General features: G+C 46.7%; 5 protein-coding genes across 5 annotated transcripts; 1 reads left to right on the top strand and 4 right to left on the bottom strand.

The window, feature by feature from the left end:
* Nucleotides 1-6,129: 6,129 nt before the first annotated feature.
* NECHADRAFT_37469 (uncharacterized protein) lies at nt 6,130-7,404 on the top strand (the record flags this gene model as incomplete). The annotated part of the gene is made up of 2 exons (XM_003040664.1): nt 6,130-7,046; nt 7,068-7,404. Coding segments are annotated over 2 exons (1,254 nt in total), but the record flags the coding sequence as incomplete, so codon positions are not given.
* A 412-nt stretch (nt 7,405-7,816) lies between these two features.
* Nucleotides 7,817-8,221, bottom strand: NECHADRAFT_37485 (uncharacterized protein; the record flags this gene model as incomplete). Its single annotated transcript, XM_003040686.1, has 1 exon — nt 7,817-8,221. A coding segment is annotated over one exon (405 nt), but the record flags the coding sequence as incomplete, so codon positions are not given.
* An 8,007-nt stretch (nt 8,222-16,228) lies between these two features.
* NECHADRAFT_78553 (uncharacterized protein) lies at nt 16,229-17,687 on the bottom strand (the record flags this gene model as incomplete). Its single annotated transcript, XM_003040687.1, has 3 exons — nt 16,229-16,419; nt 16,485-17,533; nt 17,584-17,687. 3 exons carry the CDS (start codon nt 17,685-17,687, stop codon nt 16,229-16,231), a joined length of 1,344 nt encoding a protein of 447 aa, XP_003040733.1.
* Nucleotides 17,688-20,188: 2,501 nt separating this feature from the next.
* NECHADRAFT_19715 (uncharacterized protein) lies at nt 20,189-20,605 on the bottom strand (the record flags this gene model as incomplete). Its single annotated transcript, XM_003040688.1, has 1 exon — nt 20,189-20,605. A coding segment is annotated over one exon (417 nt), but the record flags the coding sequence as incomplete, so codon positions are not given.
* Nucleotides 20,606-21,369: 764 nt separating this feature from the next.
* On the bottom strand, nt 21,370-22,391 carry NECHADRAFT_78555 (uncharacterized protein; the record flags this gene model as incomplete). The annotated part of the gene is made up of 2 exons (XM_003040689.1): nt 21,370-22,241; nt 22,349-22,391. 2 exons carry the CDS (start codon nt 22,389-22,391, stop codon nt 21,370-21,372), a joined length of 915 nt encoding a protein of 304 aa, XP_003040735.1.
* Nucleotides 22,392-23,245: the final 854 nt, after the last annotated feature.

Below are 23,245 nucleotides of genomic sequence, written 5' to 3' on the forward strand. Positions count from 1 at the left end.
CCTAACCCTAACCCTAACCCTAACCCTAACCCTAACCCTAACCCTAACCCTAACCCTAACCCTAACCCTAACCCTAACCCTAACCCTAACCCTAACCCTAACCCTAACCCTAACCCTAACCCGGACCCGATGCCTCACCCTATCCTTCACCCTATCCCTCACCCTATCCCCCTAGAGGTTCCTTTAGAGGTTCCGTTAGAGGTTCTAGAGGTTAGGGTCAGGCATTGGGTCAGCTATAGATAGAAGCCCTTCGGGCTTCTATAGAGATTCTAAGGTCTTCTATAGAGGTTAGGGTCATGGTTAGGGTCAGGCATTGGGTCAGGGTTAGGGTCAGGCATTGGGTCAGCTATAGATAGAAGCCCTTCGGGCTTCTATAGAGATTCTAAGGTCTTCTATAGAGGTTAGGGTCATGGTTAGGGTCAGGCATTGGGTCAGGGTTAGGGTCAGGCATTGGGTCAGCTATAGATAGAAGCCCTTCGGGCTTCTATAGAGATTCTAGAGCCTTCTATAGGGGTTAGGGTCACACATTGGGTCAGGGTTAGGGTCAGGCTTTGGGTTAGGCTTAGGGTTAGACTTAGGTTAAGGTAGAAGCTTCTAGAATAACCCTAGGGTTATATAAGTATCTCTAAAGACCTTATTCTCTAAGCTTCTTATAACCTTAACTCTTACCCTTATGCTTAGTTTCTAAGCCTTATCTTAGCTACCTTATAGCTATTTTCTCTTTATTATCTTCTTTCTTATAGCTACCTTATACCTCTAGTTACCTTATACCTACCCTATACCTCGGCTACCCTATACCTACCCTATACCTCTAGCTACCCTATAGTAAAATGCCCTCGCAGGTATGCCCTACCTGCCAAGGCAGCTATAGAGATACCCTAGAGCATATACGCAAAAAACACCCGGCCGAGGCCTATACCAACCAACAGCTACAGCCCCTTGGCTTAGTCAGCTGCCCTTATTGCGGCACAGCCTGCCGCGGAAGTCACGGCATCAAGACCCATAGTGCTAAGATCCACGGCATAGAAGGTAAAGCCCATATTTCTACCTTACCTAGGCCAAGGACCTATATAGCTACTAGGGCCACTAATACCTCTAGGGCCTCTTTAGCTTCTTCCCTTAGCCCCACTAGTCCTAATCAGGCTAGCCCGGGCTTAGTTAGCTATAGAGGCCTTATAGGAAGAAAGAGACTAGCAAGGACCCCTTCTCCACAGCTACAAAGACCTACTAGGCGGCAAAGGCAGCTACAGCCTAACTCTACCCTAGAGGAGCCTACCCTAGACCGACCGGCCTCAAGGGAAAGCTATAGGTCTTTTTCTAGCTATGAGGAAAGGGGAAGACCCTCTAGCCCTAGGTCCCTTAGCTCTAGCTCCTCTTGCCCTAGCACGCCTAGCCACAGGCCCTCTAGTCAGGGACCTACCCTAGAGCCTCTAGAAGAATATACCCTAGAGCCTCTAGGGCCCCTAGAGGAGCCTACCCTAGAGCTAGAGACTAGGGAGCCTAGGGAGCCCAGGGAGCTTACCTTAGAGCCCGAGCCTAGGGAGCTTACCTTAGAGCCCGAGCCTAGGGAGCTTACCCTAGAGCCCGAGCCCAAGGAGCCTACCCTAGAGGGGCCTACCCTAGAGCAGCTACACAACCAAGCTATAGCCCCAATCCTAGCCAAGGCTTCTATGCAGAAGCTATTAGCCTTTGCAAGGATCCCTATACCGGAAAAAAGGCTACATGCAAGGCAGGCTGCTATTTTCACAGCTACAGCCCATAAAGCTGCAGCTACCTTTCTAAAGAGGCCTACTGAAAAGGCCCTCTTATATTTCCTTATCTTGCCTAGGCTACTAGGGTTAGGGTTACAGAAAGGAGGCCTAGCTAGCCTCCTTAGGTCCTTCCCTTCTAACCTACCTACCCTAGAGAGCCTAGAATCTCTCCAGCAGCCCCCCGAGCCCCCCAAGGCAGCTAGACCCTCTATAGCTCCTAGCCCGGCCCAAAGGGCAACTAAGCTACTAGAGAGAGGCTACCTAGGCCGGGCTGCTAGGGCTCTTATTGATCCGACCCCTATAGCACCTAATTCAGTAGAAAATAGGGCTAGGCTGCTAGAAAAGCACCCTATTGGATCAAAAGACCCCTTCCAAGGCAAGACCCGCCCAAGGGCCGGCCAACCAATCACGTCAGAGACTATTATAGCAGCTATAGCCTCTATAGGCAAGGAAAAGGCCCCGGGCCTTAGTGGCTGGACTAGGCCTCTTCTAGACCTAGTAACTAGGAAAGATTCCCCTGTGATAGCTTTCCTAAGGCTGCTAGCTGATATGATTCGCCAAGGCACGGCCCCTGGAGCCCACCTATTATGCGCTAGCCGCCTTATAGGGCTTGAAAAGCCCGATGGAGGGGTTAGACCTATAGCTATAGGAGATCTTATCTATAGGGTAGCTATGAAGGCGATCCTAATGACCTCCTATCGGCCGAATATGCTCTTACCCTTCCAGCTAGGCGTGAATAGCCCAGGCGGGGTTGAACCCGCTATTTTCCTCCTCTATGAGGCTATTATAGGCTCAAATGAGGCTAATTTCCAGCAGCTAGCCTCTATAGATCTTGCTAATGCCTTTAACTCAGTAGATAGGGCTTCTATAGCTGCTTCTGTAGCTACTTTTGCCCCTACCTTCTATAAGGCAGCAGCTTGGGCCTATAATGACCCTTCTATCTTAGTTATGGAAGATGGGTTAGCTATAGCCTCGGCCAAGGGCGTAAGGCAAGGTGACCCTCTTGGACCTCTTCTTTTTTCCCTTGCCTTTCGACCTACCCTAGAGGCCCTAGCTAGGAAGCTACCTAGGGCAACCTTAGTAGCTTACCTAGATGACCTCTATATACTTAATAAGGCTCCGCAAGGCACCCTAGAGGCAGCTAAGGAGGTCTTAAAAGGCTCCCCTTTTAGCCTTAACCTAGCTAAAAGCAAGGAAAAGGCTATAGAGGACCTTAAGCTAGAAGGCTTAAAAGCCTTAGGTACTTATATAGGCCCTATCCGGCCTAGAAGAACCTTCTTGCAAGAAAAGCTAGCTACCCTACAGGAAGCCCTAGAGGCCCTGCAAGACCTTCCTAAGCAGCACTCTTTGCTTCTTCTTAGAGGCAGTATCCAGCTTCTTCTAAGGCACCTCCAGAGGCAGCTAGACCCAACCGGGCTAGAAGACCTTTGGGAAGAGGCTGATACCCTTATAAGAGAGGCTATTATAGCCCTAGTGGCTAGAAGCCCTAGTGAGTGCCCTAAGGAGCCTAATTCAAGCCTTATAGCCCTTCCAGCTAGAGAGGGAGGCCTAGGAATACCCTTACACAAGGACCTAGCCCACGAGCTATTCCTAGCAGCTAGGGAGGCCTCGCAGCCTACCCTAGACCTCATCCGGAAGCCCCTAGCCCAGCCTACCCTAGACCAAAGCCAGCCTAACCAAGGCCAGCCTAGACTAGGGAAAACAGCCCAACAGGTGCTAAAAGAAGCTAATAAGGCTAGGCTAGTAGGCTTCTTAGAGGACCTCCCCGCTAGCTATAGGCATGCTAGGCTAGAAAATGCTAGCTATCTCGGCCGTAAGTGGCTCGGAGTCTTACCTACCCAAAAAGCCCTATCTTTCACAGACTCCGAGGTCACTGAAGCCCTCCGAAGCCGGCTCTTTTACCCAATCAAGCCTATCAGCCTACCCTGTAGCTCTTGCGGAGCTATAGCTGCCTTAGGCCATCAGGATACCTGCAAGGGTGCTAATAGAAGGTGGATTGCAAGGCATGACGCTATAACTAGGGCCTTTATAAGGGCCCTAAGTAGCCAGCCTACCCTAGAGGTCGAAAAAGAACCCCTAGTCCACCCAGAAGCTAGCCTAAGGGCCGACTTTGCAGTTAACCTAGGAAATAGCCGCTATTACTATGATATTCAAATCGTAGCTATTTCAAAGGATTCTGCTAAAGAAGACCCTTATAGTACCCTTAGAGAGGCTGCCGAAGAAAAACGCAGAAAATATAGGTCTCTCGGGGCCTTTTTTCAGCCTCTCATCTTCTCAGCAGGTGGCCTTATGGACCTAGAGACAGCTAAGACCTATCAGAAGCTCCAGGACCTTATTGGCCCCCTTGCGGCTAACCAGCTAGACTCCTCTATTAGCCTTGCCCTGATGAGGACTAGGGCGACCTCGGCGGCTTCTATAGCCCGAGATACCCCTAGTAACCTAGCTAGGTCGATCTGGAATACTTCTAGGGCTTCTTAAGGCTTTTCTTTACCTTTTACCTCTTATCTCTTATCTCTTATCTCTTTGCCTTTTTCTTACTAGCTATACCTCTTTCCTAGTTATATCTCTTTCTTAGCTATACCTCTCCCCTAGCTATATCCCTCCCCTAGCTATTTCTCTTTCTTAGCTATACCTCTTTCCTAGTTATATCTCTTATGCTTTTTCTTCTATTATTTCTTAGAAAAATCTCCTCTCTTTTATCTATAAGCTATATCTTAGCTAGAAGAAACCCCTAGGGCAAAATAGCTTAGATAGTTAATAGTTACTCTGTTCTAACCCTGGTATGCCTGCTCCTGCGTGGCTCTGGGACATATATCTTATGCACTCTGAGTCCGAAGGAAAGGCTAGGTGGTAGGAAAATGGATATAGATATACCTTCTAGTGATTTTACTTACTGTGGTCTATCTATTGGTGCTGCCGGGAAAACTCCTTCTCTAGGTTCATATAATCTTTATCTAGGCAGATATATGGCCAGAGATCTCCATAGACGTGCTTCCTGCGGTCGGTTAGCTTAGACTACCTAGCCCAAAGACGTCCTATTAACTTACTTCCAGGTGGATCTATCTGTTACAGCAATGATAGTGAAGCAAAAAGGACACTTAAAAGGACCTTTAGAGGCTTCTATCGGCAGTGGCGGGACGTGTCGTTGCTTAGTATCTGCTGTAGACGTTGCATACGAGGTCTAAGAGACTCTAGCGTCGGAATAGTTATCTTTAAGAATAGGCAACCGGGAAATCTAGCTAGTTCTACTCTTATCCTTAAGGTGCTCCGGTAGTGATAATGTAATTGTCTCGGCATCTCTAAGATAGTAATAGTTAAGGCTATATGATAGTTTTAGGCGATGAGCCTCTCTGTACTTGAAGAATTGGCGTCGTCGATTAATCGCCTTGCCTAGTCTTTCTGCTAGACCTGGATTAATCGGTTTAAACTTCGAATAGATATATTTAATATCGAATGGTTCGTACTAGGATATATCTATCGAATGTGATTCGACGAAGCGATCGTGAGGTGTGGGATTTCGGATGGCTATACTTAGGCTCAGAAGATAGTTAATGACGTCTATAACGTCTATAGAAATTTGCTCGAGCTCTATATCAGGCGAGCTACTATCTTCGGCATCTTGATCTAAGAAAATACCCCCGTTACTACTAATCTAGTCCTAAGGGGATTCCTCCCTAGTGATAATGGCGATGGCGTCGTTGAGGAGCCCGTTAAGGTCGAGCAGGAGTTTTACGACCTGGTTGCGAATATTCGAAGAGTCTCGGAGGCAACGCAGCAAATGAGCGCCTCTAGAGAGAAGGAGAAGATGATCCAGGGAATACAGAGCCAGCCCGACAGCAACACAGCTGAGCGCGAGTCAGCTGTGTACAACGTGCTGAATGGTTTCGGAGGCCACGAAGTCCGTCTCACGGCTACCGATCCGGAAGCCCTAGGCCGGTGCGTGGGGCCAGCGACGACTATCCAGTTCGGCCCGTCCACGTCGTTTTCTGAGGCGGGGAGGCAACTGTCCAAGTCATTCACACTCAACCGAAAACAGGACATCGCCCTCCGGCTACTATGTCGCCAACTAGACCGTATACGCCGGGACGAGAGCGGAACCCCACAGCTCTGCCAATTTGTCGGAGGCGAAGGCGGCACCGGGAAGTCGCGCGCCATCGCGACCATCAACGAGCTATTCGCAAGCAAGGGGATATCGCACCGTCTGCTAGTAACGGCGACCTCGGGAACAGCAGCCGCAAACATCGACGGGATCACCATCCATTCCGCCTGTGGATTCTCCAAAGATACAGCCCCGCGAGGAGGTCGGGGCTCGGACGTCGATGGGTTTGCAGCGTCCAGCTCGGCGAGTCTCCGAGTTGACGGACGAAGCACGGCGCAGTGGCAGGAGAAATGGCTGCTGATCATCGACGAGGTCAGCATGCTTGGCGCGCGGACCCTGTACGTTGTGAATGAACAGCTGCGCAAGCTTCGAGGGCGCGCGCAGGACTTCGGCGGCATCCCCATCGTCCTCTTCTGCGGAGATTTCCACCAATTCCGCCCTGTGCAGGAGAGGTCGATCCTCCTCCCGAGCACGGCCATTTTGTGGGATGAAGAAAAATCGTTCAAGGCGGAGCAAAGGTACCAGCACGATAGGGCGCACGCCCTGTGGAACAAGTTCACCACGGTCGTCATGCTGGATGAGCAGGTCCGCGCCGCCAGCGATCCACAGCTGCGGAGACTGCTAACGCGGGTGCGCCATGGGGTGCAGGACCGGTCGGACATGGACATGCTGAATCGCACCTGCTACGGGGAGAACAGACGGATCCCGTGGGAGTCGGGGCTCACCGTGGTGACGCCGCTGAACAGGAACCGCTGGAACCTAAACGTCGAGGCATCACTGTGTTTCCAGAAGGCGCAGCAATCCCGGCTGCGTATCTTCGTATCCGAGCACAGATGGAAAGACGGCGAGCCGACGGAGGAGGAAGCCGTCATGATGCTGAGCCAAGGTGACGACAGCGCCGTCCCGGTGCCTGCCATTTTCATGTTCGTTCCGGGTATGCCCGTCGTCGTAAACAAGAATACGCACCAAGGCCTGAAGCTGGTCAACGGGGCCAGCTATACGGCCTTGGACGTCATCGTCGACAAGGCATACCCGGGCCATCGGGTCAACGAGGAGACCCTACTGCATTTCGGCCCGCCGGCGGGCCTCGTGCTGGCGTCGGGGACGACAACAGACTTCCACTTCGTAGGAATGCCGGCCGGCACCATCCTCCTAACGCCGGTCAGTACCATGATAGAATGCCAGAAGAAGCGCCCGTAGCAAAGAAAGAATATCAGCCGGCGGGGATTGCCATGCGCAGCGGCTTTTGCCTGCACGGATTACAAGGTGCAAAGCAAGACATTGGACCGGGTGGCCCTCGAACTCCGGGGCACGAGGACGACGAACATCGACGGCGAGGCTGTTCCAGCGCAGTGCGATCCTTATAGCTTGTACGTGCAACTATCGCGGTGCAGAACCATAGAGGGCATCACGCTTCTGTCCAAGGTGCGGGAGAGAGATTTCGTGGGCAACAGGGTGCCAGAGAGCATGGTTGCGGCAGAGGAAAGGCTGGAAAAGCTGAGCAACAAGACGATTAGGGATGCGGAGTGCTGGGACTGGTCCGAACAGAACTAAGCGCATGAATCAAGACCGGTAAATCTGTAACATTGAGGTTTCAGAATCTGACGCATGGGGTCCGACGCGATTTTTATTGGGTTGAAACTGAACGAAGTTTATTTACCAAAGCCACGTTAGTTATCTGATCGAGGACCCACACAAGTGGCCTGAGCTTTACAGATACAGAGGTAATAACACGAAGTCGACGCGTCGTCACGTTATTTGGGGCCAGAGGTAAACGGGGTGGGGCATAAGACCTTTCGTTCCTCAAGGCAAGCGGGGTGGGGCATAAAGACCTTTCGTTCCTCAAGGCACGTGTGCAACTAAGTCAATTGTACAGGGAAATGCGTATCTCCCAAGCAATGCATGTTCAAGTGAGGTGTACAGCACATCATGATTCCTCCAAGCCCCTTGCATAGCAGCTCCATGGTCAAGCCAGATGCGTGGTGTTGAAGAGTCGATTGCCAGTGTCGGTACCTTTGGTGCCTGTGAACTTGTTCTCGGAGAGCCTGAGTGCGACGAGACTGGCGCCATGACGCCCCATGAGCTTGGCGAGCGGATGTGTCTCCACGACCACCTCCGCCTGGACAACACCAGCCACGACGACAATGCGGATATTGGCATTTAGACCACGGACGTGATCGATAAATTGCATCAGGGTCTTTCCGCTGTTCACCACCGAGTCTACTAGAAGCATAGTGCACTGGCCATCCACATGATGCCTTTTTATGTCCCCCACGGAGGCGGCATGGATGAACCTTGCCTTTGGGAACACTGCATTAACCCCCAAAGCCATGGGTTCTCTACCTCGCATTAATGCCGCGATGGTGGTTTGCTATTCGCTGCGCAGTCGGTGACCGGCCGTTTAATGACCTTGCACGTATGGTATGGCGAACTCTTCGAGCCTAATTAGTTAGGAAATAAATTCGGCGGCTAAGTACCGCCTAATACGGGCATAAGCATCTCGTAGGATAAGGCTAGTAACCGATGCGTCGCGGGTTAGGGAGGTTAATAGCTTTGCCGTAGTCTTATCTATGGCGTATAGTATCTCGATAGGGTGGCGGTGGCGCATGATCGACTCGATGAATTCCTCGTCATCGAGGCGGACTAAGGGCAGTTTTTCTTTATTAAGACGTGGTAGTAACTAGCTCGGGAGTAAGGCTTATCGCGCCTAGAAGTTTTTAATATAAATCGCCTTATATAAGGCTTTATCTATGCTCGAGCTCCTAGTTCGCTTATCGCTGATAACCATAATGGCTTAGTTAGCCCGCTTAAGTATCGGCAAATCTAAGGGATTATCCCCAAAGGCCTAGACATATAAGTGGGCGTCGTTTCGGAGTTAGGAGACAATAGTAGCCTTAATAGCTGCGGTGATAACGAATCTATCTAAGATTCTGCCTCTACCGATTATACTGACTGTCTTTAATAGTCTATATCTCTGCAAAACCTTTTCCCATACGCGACTAAGACCACATATGACGACTAAGGCACCTATATGCCTATGCTCTATAATAAGTCGCAAGAGGGAGATAATATCCGGGTGTATTACCACTAACGAAGCTATAGTATCGCATATAGTCTCGAATTATTCATCGTCGGTCGCCTCTTCGTGCAGTAAGGTTGCTTAATGGAATATAGTATCCGAGTAACCTAGGGGACTACCGAAGAGCTCCTAAAGCGGAGATTTTTTCCCTAGGCTCGGTCGAGTCTGAGTAATTATTTCCCAGAATAATGTACTAGTATCCTCTGCCGCTAGAGTCTTATTACTATCTATTACTAAGACCGTCTCTAGATTATCTCGGTCGGGAAGAGTAAGAATTCTATTAAGCTTAGCCCATACGTAAGCCAAATTAGACTTAGCGGTAATAGGCTATTGAAAATATAGGATTAAATCTAAAACTCTCGGGAGTAAAGTATCCTAGCTTAAGACGGGAGAGAATAGGATATAATACTCGCGATAGAGGTCGCGCATCATAGATACTTTTGCCTCTTACTACCTGCCTAGATATTCCTAAGATATAATAGTATGGTCCTGTAGCCTATTATCTAGGCGGCGCTGCGAGATAATATCGGTGGGGATATTTAAATAGATGATATAGGTAAATATAGCTAGGTTATTTAAGGTATATACCGGTTGGCCGGTAGTATCCTCTTACTCCTAAAATATGAAGTATCTAGTTATAATCGCTACCCGCCCGCTGTCATAGCTCTCTTTTCTGATTGCCTTAATCGCTTAGCCACGTAGATTAGACTTATACTTCTTATCTAGTTTGTGAAAAGCCTCTAGACCGCTAGGGACGAGGGAGGCAATCTTATCCGACCCTTCGAATAAGGCGAACTCGGCCGGACTGAGTTCCTACTACAGGTATTTCAGTAGGAATGACTTGCCCGAGCTAGAAATCCCATAAATCCCAATGACTGTCGGCTTAGGCACTGCCTGAGTGTCTAGAATTGGACTTGTGTTGTTCATAGTGGCAATGGAGGGAGGCAGGTCTAGGCTGGAGTTGCCATCACCAATGCTGATGGTTGGGGCGGTGGCCATTGCGAGTACGGCGGGAGACGGCGCAGGCGCGTTGTTCAAGACAGCAAAGGGTAAAAATGTGCGTGTGAAAGATGGGTGAGTGTTAAAGATGGAAAGAATTATTGTGTCTCCAATATCTCCCTCCTCAGAAAATCGGCTGAGGATGCTCGCAGGGATGTAAAGCTCTGGGCCAGCCGGTCGGAAGGCGACGACATAGTGGATATAGACTTCCCTCTGGATGAAGGCGATTATGACGACGAGCCCGCCACGGGAGAACTAACCCTAGCAGAGTATCACTAAAACTATATAGCTCTCCTCTAGGCCCTTCGAAATGCTATATGAGACTTAGATATAACGAGGGACTCGCTAGTCTTATAAAGCCTAATCTAAGACCTTTGCTAGGAGAACCTAGTAGAAGCGGACTAGCCTTTTATCTAATATTACAATAATTTTTACTAGTAAATCCGCTATAACTAGAGTAGTCTATTATCTTAGTATCCTATTCCTTCTATATAAGATCTTTAAGCTATGATAAAGGCCTAAGATATACTATATCTCTAGATACTCGATAAGATAGAGGGCGGTATCTAAGGTAATATAACCTCTATTAGTAATACTAATATCGATGATTTGCTTATTTAGTAGTATAATATAGAAGTTCTTATTCCGAGATAACTAGAAGATTTAATTATATAAAATCCTCGAATATTTATTAATATAGGTCTTACTAGAGGGTTCATAGAGCTAGGGCTTCTTATTACGTCTAGCTATATACTTAATTATCTATAGAGCATAGCACTTTAACTTATATGCCGGTTCTTAGATAAGTATATTACTAATCCTAACTCGGCTAGCTAATATCTTTAGTACGTCGGAGGTCTAGGCGGTACTAGGAAGTCTAGGATCGTCGATGCCCTGCGGGATATCTTTATAGCTAGAGGTTAGCTATATTACCTCTAGGTTACCGATATATTAGGCAGTGCTACCGCCTAGATCAGAGGCATAATACTCTACTTAGCCTTAGGACTAGATACCTACCGTTCTTATAATAAATAAAAGCCTCTAATATTCTTAGAAGTAAAAAAATAGATATAGAAGTAGAAACTAGTCCTCGTAGTCGACGAAATAAGTATACTCAGGGGAGCCACTCTATTTAATACTAGCTATTACCTCTAGGCCCTTTATAACTATTTTAATAAGCTATTTAGAGGTATTCCCGTTATTCTCTTAATAAGTGATTTCTATTAGTTCGCCCCTATGCTCGAGATAAGTCTCCTAGTAGACCGGATAATAGATCTCGCTTATACTGCGTCCTTAGGATAAGCGATTATTACTTATTATCATAGCTATAGTCTATAGCTATTATTTAAGACTATTATCCTCCTTAAAGAGTAAGTCTATGCGCGAGATAATCTTTAGCTAGGCGCCCTTCTAGATAGAATATAGGCTAGAACCTAGACTATAGAGGACCTTAACTTACTTAATATTAAACTTATAAACTACTCTTAAATTACCTTTAAAGATAGCTTACGCGCTATAATACTACTTAACTATAACTAATAAAACCTTAATATAGAAGCTATAATAGACTAGGCCCGCTTTTATAGGAGATATATCTTACTTTTCGTCTCGAGCTATGCCTAGCGTAATTAAGACTTATCCTAATAGGAGGTAGCCTAGATTATTAAATAAGGCAATAATTCTAATTATAAGATCTCTAGGGTTTTCCTCTATGCCTAGGGGATACCTATAGTAATTAATAAAAATATATATATTAGCTTAAAAGTTATAAATAGGGCTAAGTTTATTGCTATGGATATTATTCTTAATCCTAAATTCCCGGGCTATTACTTTATGGAAGATATTATTATTTATTTTAATCCGCTATTAGGCATATTATTAAAGTCATAAGAGATAAAAGATTTAGTAATCCTAGCCCTCTTAACTAGTATTATACTTATCTGGCCTATTATATATACCCTCGATCCGGCTAATTCCTATTATAGGTTCCTATTAGGAAAATACTCGCGGCGAGGGTTATTTATTATTCCTATATTTATCTTTATTAACTATAAAATATAAGGTAAAACTTTTATAGATATACTCTTAGAGCTATAAGGAAGCTATATAATAAATAATTAGCCTTCTAAATATAACTTTATTAGCCTCTATATATAATTATCTAGGTATAGAATACTATAAGGAATTAAGCTTCTTAGTCCTATATAACTATAGGATTTTATTAGGAATAAGCTAGACTAAAGTATAATTAATGCTATATAGAGGTTAATAGATCTAATAGTAAAAATAAGATAATTATTTCTATAAATCCCTATATAGGATAACGCGGGATATAAAATTAAGTCTTATTTTAAATCTAGAAGGCCTTATATCTTATAAGGCGACCTTATTACTTACTAATTATCTGGATTATTATTACCTCTAGTTCCTGGCTATAATTTCTTCTACTCTTTATAGTAATCTTTCTATTACTCCTTAAATACTTATCTATTATATATATATACCGGTATACCTTCTCTTTCTCTAAAGAGATCTAAAATATAATCGCAATATATCTATACGCCTTCTAGATACTACGGTCGCAATAGCTTCTCGTCCTTCCGCGCTACTAGCACCATGCTAACATAGGACTTCTAGCTTAGGGGCATAAACCCGGATTTATAATCGATATTAAGATATATAACTATTTAATTATCGAGATCGGCCCGGTTTATAGAATAAGTACTAACCCGGTAGAAGACTAATAAAACCTCGATAAGTCTTCGGATAAGAGGCATAAAATTCGAGAAGATAAGGTAATCCGCCTCGATTATTATCATAGACTAAGGCGCGAATCTAGTTCTCTTAATATCGCACCGGATAATAATAGCTTAGATAGATCTTAGGGTACTACTTATAATTAGCGCTACTACGGCTAATATACCTAATTATAAGGCTATTAGTATAGGAGCTCGGGGGGTAAGGACTAATAGAGGGGATATTTCTAATTCTAAATCTATATCTAGGTTATCCCATTTCGAGTAGTTAATAGTTATAGCGAAAAATTTAATGCGATTTAATACTACTCCCCGAGGAATATATAGATTAAATAGAAAAGGTAAAGGAATATATAACGTATATATATAGCAAGTAGATCAGATAAGCGAGTAGATTACTTTTACTATATAATATATATAATAAGCGAGTGTTATAAATAAGTGAGTATTATACTATACTATGTAAGTTAAAACAGCTAAACTCCAATTTTCTAAAACTAGCTATATAATTTTTAAAAATCTAAAAACAGGTTTTATAGCTATTTAACTTCAGATGAAACTACATAGTATTTCTTTTAAAATTTTAAGAAATTGCCTTTTAAGAAAAACAGCTTATTATATAGTATGAATATGTTTTTTCTTAAACTAGCTTAGTAAGGATTTTTCTAAAAATATAAGAAATTTCATATAGCTTTTTTGCTATAAGATAGGCTCTTTTTCTTATTTTTAGCATATTTACGCTTAATTTAAATTTCTTAGAATTTTTTAATTAAGTTAAATCTTAAGGTGTAAATACTAAGAAATTTCAAAGTGTAATACTCACTTGTTTATAACACTCGCTTATTATATACGTTAGTATAAATCTTACCTAAATCTAAAATAAGTTTAAAAATTTCTAAATAATCTAATTAAAATCCTTATAGGCTAAGAATATAAAGTAAAGTTTATTAAAAAATCTAAATTATCTTAGTAATTCTTTTAGATTTTTAAAAAAAAACTTATTAATAAGTTATTAAAGAATTTCTTATTCACACTATTTTTTTATAGTTTTTTATTTTTCAAAAATTAAGGACATTTTTTAAAAATCTAGAAAAATTATAAGCTTATGACTTTTTTAGCAAGATTTATAAAAATACTCTTTTTAGATCTATATCTATTTTATAGAAGTTTTTAGAAATTTATAATTTATGATTTTTAGGTGCACAGTATGCTAATCCACACTCGCTTATCTGATCCACTCGCTATACATATATGTTGAACCGAAGCGGTCATGTATACACGAGAGTGTGCAGGGTAGTCCGCAATGCGTTTTGACCAAATGAGCCTCAGAACCAGAAGAGGGAGTGTCACGTGACGTAGCATATCTCAAATAGGAATAGCGCAAGGCATTAGCCCAAAAGAGGGGCAAGAATCAGTCAAACAGAACACAATCAAGCAATTAACTGCATACGGGTTCAATAATATATATATTAGTTAACTTTGTGGGTCGTGCTTCTTATACGCTTAGCATATCACTATATCTTTACCTTTACCTAGTCACCTAGCTACCTAGCTCTACCCTACTATATCTAACCTAGTTCTTTAGGCATTAAACCTATTCTAGTATACCTAAACCCATAGAAAGCCTCTGCGACGTTAGAGTTAGTTTTGTAAGACTAAATTATCTCTTATAACCACTAGCTATAGCTAGAATTACTAATATGTCTAGCGCAAAGCGGCTTACTAATAGAAAAGAAGCTATATAATCTCTCTACTACTAGATTAGATCCTATGTATCTTGCGGTTCGATATAGAGGTATCTATCGAGCTCGCTAAAACTATTCTCTATTATAAATGCTTTCTTTATCTTGCTATTAATCTATTCGCTATAGTAATTATCCTCCTAGCCTATTGTCCTTAGTAGTATCGCGTAGTGCGGTTTCTCTTTATTTCCCCCTTGCCTTAAGTTATACTAGTGGTTAAAGTACTCCTTTATGCCTATCTTTGTATCTTAAACCTACGTTAATTACTCCTTCGAGACCTAAGTAGCCTCTAGCTAGCTAATTCTAAACCTCGGATGCAGAACGACTACCGCAATAAATAAAGGAGATTCTCTGAGTTTAGCGTTATATTTATTAAGCTTTTTCTATCCGTTATTAATCGATATCTAGATAAATGCCTAGTAGTTCGAAGGTAAGCCGCTCTTCTGCGATATACCTAAGGCTAGTGCCTTGCCTACCGCCTATAAATACTCTAATGAGGCGGCTCTAATGCCCCTCGATATCTGCCTATATTCTTAAGGCAAATAAACCTTATCCTCTTTAAAGCGAGCAAGGCGGCGCCATACCTAGGCTAGCCGCCCTTTAGGGTCCTTGCCCGTTGGCCCGACGCCATCTAGGTCGGTCGCATTAGTCGTACTTAGTGTCTCGACTATGACCTCATCGTAACAGACTTCTTAACAAGCAGTACTGATTGATAAGGGTCTGCCAGAACATAGTACGCTGGACGGAGTCATTCCTACGTGACAGATCCACCACACTCAAACTGCAGGAGTACCGTATACGGCGCCCTCGGCGCCCATCCAAACGGTGTCGCATATCAGCCTATCGCACACACGGCATAGCCCACCAGATTATTTCCGGAATTCCACTCGGAATTTCCGTTCTATATAAATTTCCGTCTTCTATATAAGATAATAATGTCTTTCTCTTTTGTATAGTATAATTGCTCCTTAGATAATTCTTATTAATTGACTGGTGCTATTAATGATCCCTGTGGAGCCAATTGTCTAATACTCTTTCTATCCTTCAAACATGGGCTCAAGCCCCGCCATCATGTCATTGGTCCATCCGGCTTCGGTGCGCCGAGATAAGCAATGGGCTCGATTGTCTGTGGTGGATACTGTAGCTGATCTAGCTGAGACTGATTTCGTAATGCATATGGCAATTTTTGTATGGTTTCCACTAGCTTATGCCGTCTTTCCGGGTCTATGTCGTGATGTCGTGTTCGTAAGTGCGTGGTAACTTTATCTACAATATACCCAAACTAGCATAACTAGCACATAAGGAGTTTGTATTTAAGAAGTAAAATGAACGGGTAGATGGCACTAGACGAGTTTCGTTCTATGATAGAACTCATCGTCGTGGCGCAGTGTGGTGATCGAAAAGTTGAAGTGCCATAGTTAAAAATTCTAACTTCTTTCCGATTGCGGTTGCCCCCCCCCCCTAAATGCTAATTATAACGAGCCTTACGCGACGCGTACTAGCGCTCCTCGCGTATGACGTGCCTCAATTGGATGGATGGCAAGGTTTATGGCTAATCATAAATTTAACTCTACCCCCTTGCTTAAATGAACTCTACCCCTGGTAAATATTAACTCTGCCCCCTGTGAAGTGGGGCAAAATAAATCAGCTCTACTAAAGTTGATTTTGGTAGGTATGTAGCACTAAAGTTCTGCAAGAATTAACATTGTAAGCAATCACTAGGAATTTCCATTCAGCAACATGTAAATTCTCATATCAACATCCCTAGTTCTTCCCTTATGAGAAGCTGCATAACCTGAGACTTATCCTGTCAGCTCGAAGTCGTCAGAGGCTGACGATGGAGAAAATCGAATATATCGCCAGTCGTTGTCATTAGATGAAGAGCTTTTCGAGAATACCGGCTCCGGAAAGCTCTCATCGCCTCCTTCGGCTTGGGGCTGGTCGATATCCGAAATATCCCTGTCAGCAGACGACCTCACTGAGGGGTAGTCATCTGTGATGATCTCCACTATTAGCTGGCTGGCTGAGTTTGATGTGGTCGAATGCCATGCTGCTCACCATCTGGTGTGGGAAATGTAAATGATGGCTCAGACAGACCGACCTTGTCCTCAGCGGGGGCACTGAATGCGTGCGCAGTCTCTGCTTCTGCAATTTCACGAGCAGCTCGAGCTTGAGCTCTCTTTGCGGCATTATGCTCGAGTGTGGAAAGCCTCTCTTGATCCTTTTTGAGAAGCCTGCCCTTCCTTCTTCTCCTTTTTTCTAATAATAAAGCAATATCCTCCTCTTCACGGGCCGCTTCAGCCTCAGCAGCCTGAGCTTCAACAATTCTTTGCGCCACGGCGACAGCGGCAGCTGCAGCCTTTTCCGCTTCCTTAGAAGCTTTTTCTTCGGCCCTATTAGCTGCTTGCTCCTCGGCCTCCTTCATAGCTCGGTCCACATCCGAGGCCTTGCCTTTTGCTATCGGTCCGGTATCGGTGAGGCCTCGGAGAATCTCTACCAGTTCCTCCTTCCGAAGTGATTCATCGCGTGGAGATAGTTCTGAAGTTTGGAGCAACAGAATAGTCTTCAAGAGTACCATGCTGAGCGTATTGGGAGTTCCGATCTCAGCGAGTACCTTTTCTGAAGTTGGACGGGTAATATTCTCCGCAAAAGCAAGAATGCGCGACTCAACATACGCGGCTATTCCCGGCAGAGTGCTCATTAACAGGCTTGACTCTTCCATGATATTAATCAAGGAAGGTAAGCTCGACCTGTCGCCAAGATCGATCATCTCTCTTCTTGCCAGATCACGAAGAGAGGGCAATTGAAATGATTGAGCTGCGGCGTACACGCGAAGCGCAGTTGTAAACTCGGGTGTATACGTCTTGGTACTAGTATCTCCCTGTGGCTTCAGGCATTGGTATCTGCCGGTGACCAGAAAGTGGATAAGGACATGGCCGGTGTCGTAGGCGATGTCGTTCAAGTGAAGCTCATGGAATGACGAAGAGCAACAGCCTGTTGCGACGTCTCGGGAAGCAAGCTCGGCGGTCTGGTGTAGGAGTGCATGAGGGATATGGAGGGGTCCATTCCCTTGAAAGTATACCGCACAGACTTGGCTGGCGTAAGGTCTACTACCTTGTCAGCTAACGGTCTTCAAGAGAAAACGCAAATTTCTGACGAGTGCTCTGGCCTGCTGCCCATGTTTTTGCCCATACTGTCTGGTTCGCCATCCCGAAGGCGGGGTGCGACCTCTCCTTGCTTGTTAACTTGGTCGATAGACATATTTGTGAGTGCTGGGTAAGAGCTGGAGTATGCTAGGAACTGGATAATAAAAGCCCGTCGCTATAGGTAGAAGGGTGATAGAAGGGGCACTCCGACATATAGAGGCATTGACAAAGGGACCCGGAGGAGAATTACGAACACCGGGTCTGTTATAGCTAAAGGTTCTACTTATTTTAACCCAGGGGTCAGCGACTCACACAAAGGCTATCGGCAAGCTCGGAAAGCCTCGAAGGCAAAGGTCATTTCAATGACGTGAGTGTGATATAATGCTGAGTTTATTTCTTTTGGGAAGGTGACACTTCAGACAACCTAAAGCTACACTAAGCCACGCACCTTGGCTACTGGCAAAACCCTAGTTTTCCCATTCGGCATTTTGCTCGTGGCGTGCCCATTCACTTCTTCGAGAGGCCTGCTTGGAGGTTAATTTCCGGAGGTACTCTGCATTGTCGCATATCACCACTAGGTGCGTGCGACTGGATATGAAACGCGGCCCACACTTTGGGGTCGTGTATCCAGTTTCACATCCAGCTTGTCGCATCAAGGATTCCTCATCTCTGAGCTCTACCCGTTTAATGGAGTAATCGCGAACACGCTGTTGTGGTTGATCTGAGTCCCACTTGCCGTCGGGCCTCCTTACCCCGTACCACAGAGAGTGATCCATAGTAATGATCCACAACACCAAGAGCTATCAGGCTATAATAACGACAGAATGATCTCCCCTCCCGGATCCAGTGTCTTATTAGGATGCACATCTTGAGCAACACAAACAAGGTTGTTTGATCACCGACCACCGCTTGGGCCCCCCCTCAAACGCAGCATAGCCGATCACGCGCCCCGCAACCCCCTACTAAGCCACCTCAGCTCGACTAAAGCAACGCATAGTTTGGATAGCAAAGTACATGACTGTTTTAGTATTACTGCAGGTTTAGCCACCAGGCAGCAATAGGCCTCTGCATTTCCGGCAATATTGGTTAAGAAAAATACCGCACCTTGCCGGTTTTATCTGCCTTGGCTGCTGCCGGTAGTCAACCAACTCATAGGTCTTCGTATCGTGTGAGGTAAGACGGGAAGCTCGGTTACAACCAACATCTGCAATGCAGCAGCAAGTTTTTTTTCTTGAGGGCGAATAGATAACAGGCGGCCATCTACCTAGTCGGCTCTAAGCGATCTGCACGGGGCGGACCGGCCTGCCTACGACGACTTGATGCTGACAGGGTGTCAGACAATTGGCTCCACAGGGATCATTGATGGCACCAGTCAATTGATGAGAATTATCTGAAGAACAAAGGAAATTAAACAGCCATGTGTTCGGGCAGAGCTATTTAAGCTCATATCGTTAGGATTGGAATCCTTGATGCGATAAGTCGGATGTGAAACCGGATACATGACCCCAAAGTATGAGCCACGTCTCATATCCAGTCGCACGAACCTAGCGGTGATATGCGACACAGGGTGTGCGGGGCAAGCGACACACCCACTGCTGGAGCCTTTCGTGTCACCTCTCAGCCAAGGCAAGATACCACGGCGATTATTCGTTTGCGGCTGAGTCGATAGTTTCTCCCCTCACCGCCTTACCATGATTTCTTACTGCATAGTATACGTCTTCCTTCAAGACGCTTGCGCCTTACCCCTCCTACACCAGCCAGTGACCCTCCAAGCTAAATAAACGCTTCCCCGCCCTTGGGGTTGCCTATCCCCATACCCGCCCGACGATCAAGCGCAACCGAAGGTCCGATACCTATGTGCCCCCGCCACGACTTGATTAGCTGCCTGCAATTAGGTACCTGTCTACGGAGTAGCGTGTGCTCATGTCCGCCCTGCTCGACCCCTGCAGCGGGGTTGTTGGGGTCTTCGACAAGGGTTTCCATCAAAACCAAAAAATGGCAATGGATCGAACGCAGTTTTCTCTTTCCCCGGAGAAGAGACGACGTAGATAATCCCATCCGGGTCCCTGGTTTCCCCGCTCCGCATCGAAGCCATGGACTGAGGGCTTAGCAAGCCGACCGAAGGGCGCTCGAGCGATGCTACGAATGTGAGAGTAACTATTTCCAAGCCAAGGTTAGGCCGTTTCTAGCTCTTGCCTTTGAGTAGAAACAAGTGGCGTGGAGGCCGGACAAAAAGGCTGGCGGGGTGACCGCCGAATTCGAAAAGGAAATTTACGCGAGCCCAACTGTCTCTCCAGCAAGGCACAATACGAGGTTTAGAATAACTGAGGCGAAAGAGGATAAAGCAAGACACGGTAATACATTGCTGACCCATACGCCACCGCACCCGATGCTCACCATTACAATCGCACTTCATGTTCGCACCTCATGTTCGCATCTCATGCCCGCACCTCAAGGACTTGCACAGTTGTGCAGGTTCAAGAGCGTTGTCCTCGCCATCAGATCGTCCTCCGCAAACTCACAACCTCGTGAAACTTGCTTGCCTGGCTGAGCATTTTTCTCTCCGTCCGCCACCCGGCCCGAATCCCACCCTCGTTTGTCAGGCACCATCTGTGCTAGCGGTCGCCGCGCTGCTTCAAGCAGCACGGCACGCTCAAAGTCAATCAGCACCACACTGCCCGTCTCCCTGTTGACCAGAGTGTTTGCACTCCGTACGTCCTCGTGAACCACGCCTTCCTCGTGAATCGCCCGTAGAGACCCGAGCAACTTGCCCTCGAGTGTTCTTCGCATGTCGGCTGGAATCTCAAGCTCATCGATGTAGTTTCCTCCCCACGATAAGAATGTCATGTGCGCAATGTACACCCGATGGTCGTAGTAGTAGACGCTCTTGAGCGACCGAAGATCGACGGCCCCTAGGAAGATGGGCACATTGACGCCCTGGATCCGCTCCAGACGCTTGTACACCGCCGCCTCATGCTCGAGGTCTCTGATAAAGGCCTGCACTGTCCCCTTGCAGACAAAGGTGTAACCGTACGCAAGAAGCGTCACCTTAAACAGAGCCCCTCGCGCACCGTGTTTTCCCAGCTTCATGATCCCAGCATCCAATGACTGCCGCAGCTGCTTATGTATGAGGGGCCAGCCACGTGGAATGGTTGACCGGATGGCCTCTGTGAGTGCAGCCTCGGGTTCTGCCACGAGATCTGCTGTGACGTCCACTGTCGGGGCCTTTGTGAGATTCTACATTGGGGCATCTCGGATCGAGAGGGCCTCCTCTGACCAGCTCGAGCAGGCATGCTTGAGTACAGTACTATCGGTCTTGGGCAGCTCCTTCGTGTGGTCGGCGTGCTAGTATTCGTTGACTCCTTCGGGGCTCTTTTTCGCTGCCTTGTCCTCGTTGCCCTCGCCCTCCACGCCCTCTACGCCCTCTACGCCGCTCAGAAGGACTGGGGGTGTCGGGAGGGTGCGTCCCCGACTCATCCGATGATGATTCCGCCCGGTCTCTTCTAGTCGCAAACTTGTCGTGCTCGTCATCCCCCTCAACCTGCTGCCGCCGTGGCCGTCCTCGTGGTCGTTGCCTTCCCCCTCAAAGCACGCATGGTGATCGGTCAAAGTCCTCGTATGTCGTAGGTGCCCAGCTCAATGAGCTCTCCGGCGCTCTTCGTTCCCCCTCGGAGAAGGTAGCTTAGATAGTTAATATTACCTCTATGAAAATCATAACGTCCAATCTATAAGGAGTTCTGATGTCCCAGCAGGTACAACCAATGTTTATGAGACAATCTCATGTATTCTCAGCTGCGCTACTGTACGACGGCCTCAATGCGCCATCCTAAACCTGCAGACGGGCAGGTAATCACCGTGCCGGCTGCATTTGACTCGCACAAATATGCGAGGTCGGCCATGGACAGGATTAACGGAAAAAATTTAGCGTCGTCCCTTTTCCCAGCGTGCATGTATATTTCGTCTCGAAGTCTGACGGTAAGGTCGGGTAGTTGCCGGGTACAAATGGGTGTCCTGACTTGGACTCCAGCAATGAAGTCTCCCGGCACCTCGGCCATCATGGTCATCCTAGCAACACAGAGTGCCACGTCCACAGTCGACTGTATACCATGAAACATAGCCAATATTCTGTAGCTGTCGGCAGATATTCCCCCGTGGATCAACACTTCGTATAGAAATAGGTCGAGTTTTTCGAGGCCAAGAACGCGGGCTATGGCGAAGGCATCGTAGATTCCGGGCAAATCCTTCAACCAAACGGCGACAATAACAACTTCGGTAGCACCCCGTTCTATCATCCACTGCCGCCGCCGCAGGGCTGCATTCCAACTGGTAAAGAACGAGACAAATGGTCCTCCTTCCAGTCGCGGCCACTTGAGGTGGTCACGGCACGCTTGGGCGTCACCAGGGCGCAGAGGATTGCGCGCTCTCATGTTTCCATACTCATCGAATGTACAGTTTCGGAGGCGATGATTGTCGTGCACCTCAACGCGAAAGCCAATGTCACAGGGCCGATGAAACTTCTGCAAGTTAAAAGCCATGCTGTATGATTGGAGAGGACGACTGACGGTCAAACGGCCCCGAAGACAGCTTCGATGGAGGCTCGGTACGCAAAGTCCTCGATCCCAGAGCACCCTTTGCATTCCATCCTCAGGCAGCAATGCAGGTGTGCACCCTATTAAGTCAAGTACATGTGTTAAGCTAGTACGACGATATAGGGAGGTTCTGAGCCGACTGCCTTATTTGGCTATCATAGCTACATCGGGCATCGAGCTGTGTTACAGCCGAGACGCCCGGCGCCTTTCAACGGGTCACACTGGCCCATGGCGACCACTTTGGGCCAGGCCGGTCACGTGTGTAAGCACATGAGCCCCGGGATCACGGGTTGATCCCAAGTGATTCAGCTCATATATGCCCACTCAAACCTCCCCTACAGTAGCTCTGCTCTAGTTCCCAGGCGACTTGTCTACGATCGTGACCCTACTACGCAGGCTCAGCCACATCGCCCTACCCCGTCTGTTAACATAAACCCACGTTACGCCCGCTTGATTACCAGTAGAAATTCCGAACGTCGCAAGCTGACAGCCTCCAGCTGCCCCGTCCACGCCTAGCTTCTCCGCACGCTCCTCTCCCAACCTTGTCACGATCCAAATCCACCGCTCGACCCACACCAAGTGGATGCCATTTTCTGGTCCCAGCAGCCAGGATGTACGAGTGCGAGACTTGTACGGACATCTTTTACAGCAGAGACGATGTCGAGGACCACATGGACAACTATGACCACTGGCCGGAATGCGAGACCTGCCCGCGTACCTTCCGTACTCAACACGCCGATGCGTACTAGTTCCTGGAAATTGATATGGGTGCTGTTCGTCTAAGGCGCGACCTTATTGGCTGAGTCCTCACGAATATAAGCGAAATCCGATACCCTACTCTCCGTAAACCCATCATTGAATCCTAGAGACCCTAGAGACCATACTAATCCCTTAGACTATTATAGATATATCATAGATATCCGTCAATTAATTCGAGGATATGAGCAGTGTGATATACTAATTTATAACTCGAGAGATTACTAGTACTTCTATTATAGTCTAAAATAAAGGGGGGATTAGGTACCGTTGATCTAATGTATTTTAATTAGCTATACCCCCCTGCTGTGACCTGGCGGGGGGATAC

Source organism: Fusarium vanettenii (assembly GCF_000151355.1).
Source record: "Fusarium vanettenii 77-13-4 chromosome 4 genomic scaffold NECHAsca_59_chr4_1_0, whole genome shotgun sequence".
NCBI lineage: Eukaryota > Fungi > Ascomycota > Sordariomycetes > Hypocreales > Nectriaceae > Fusarium > Fusarium vanettenii.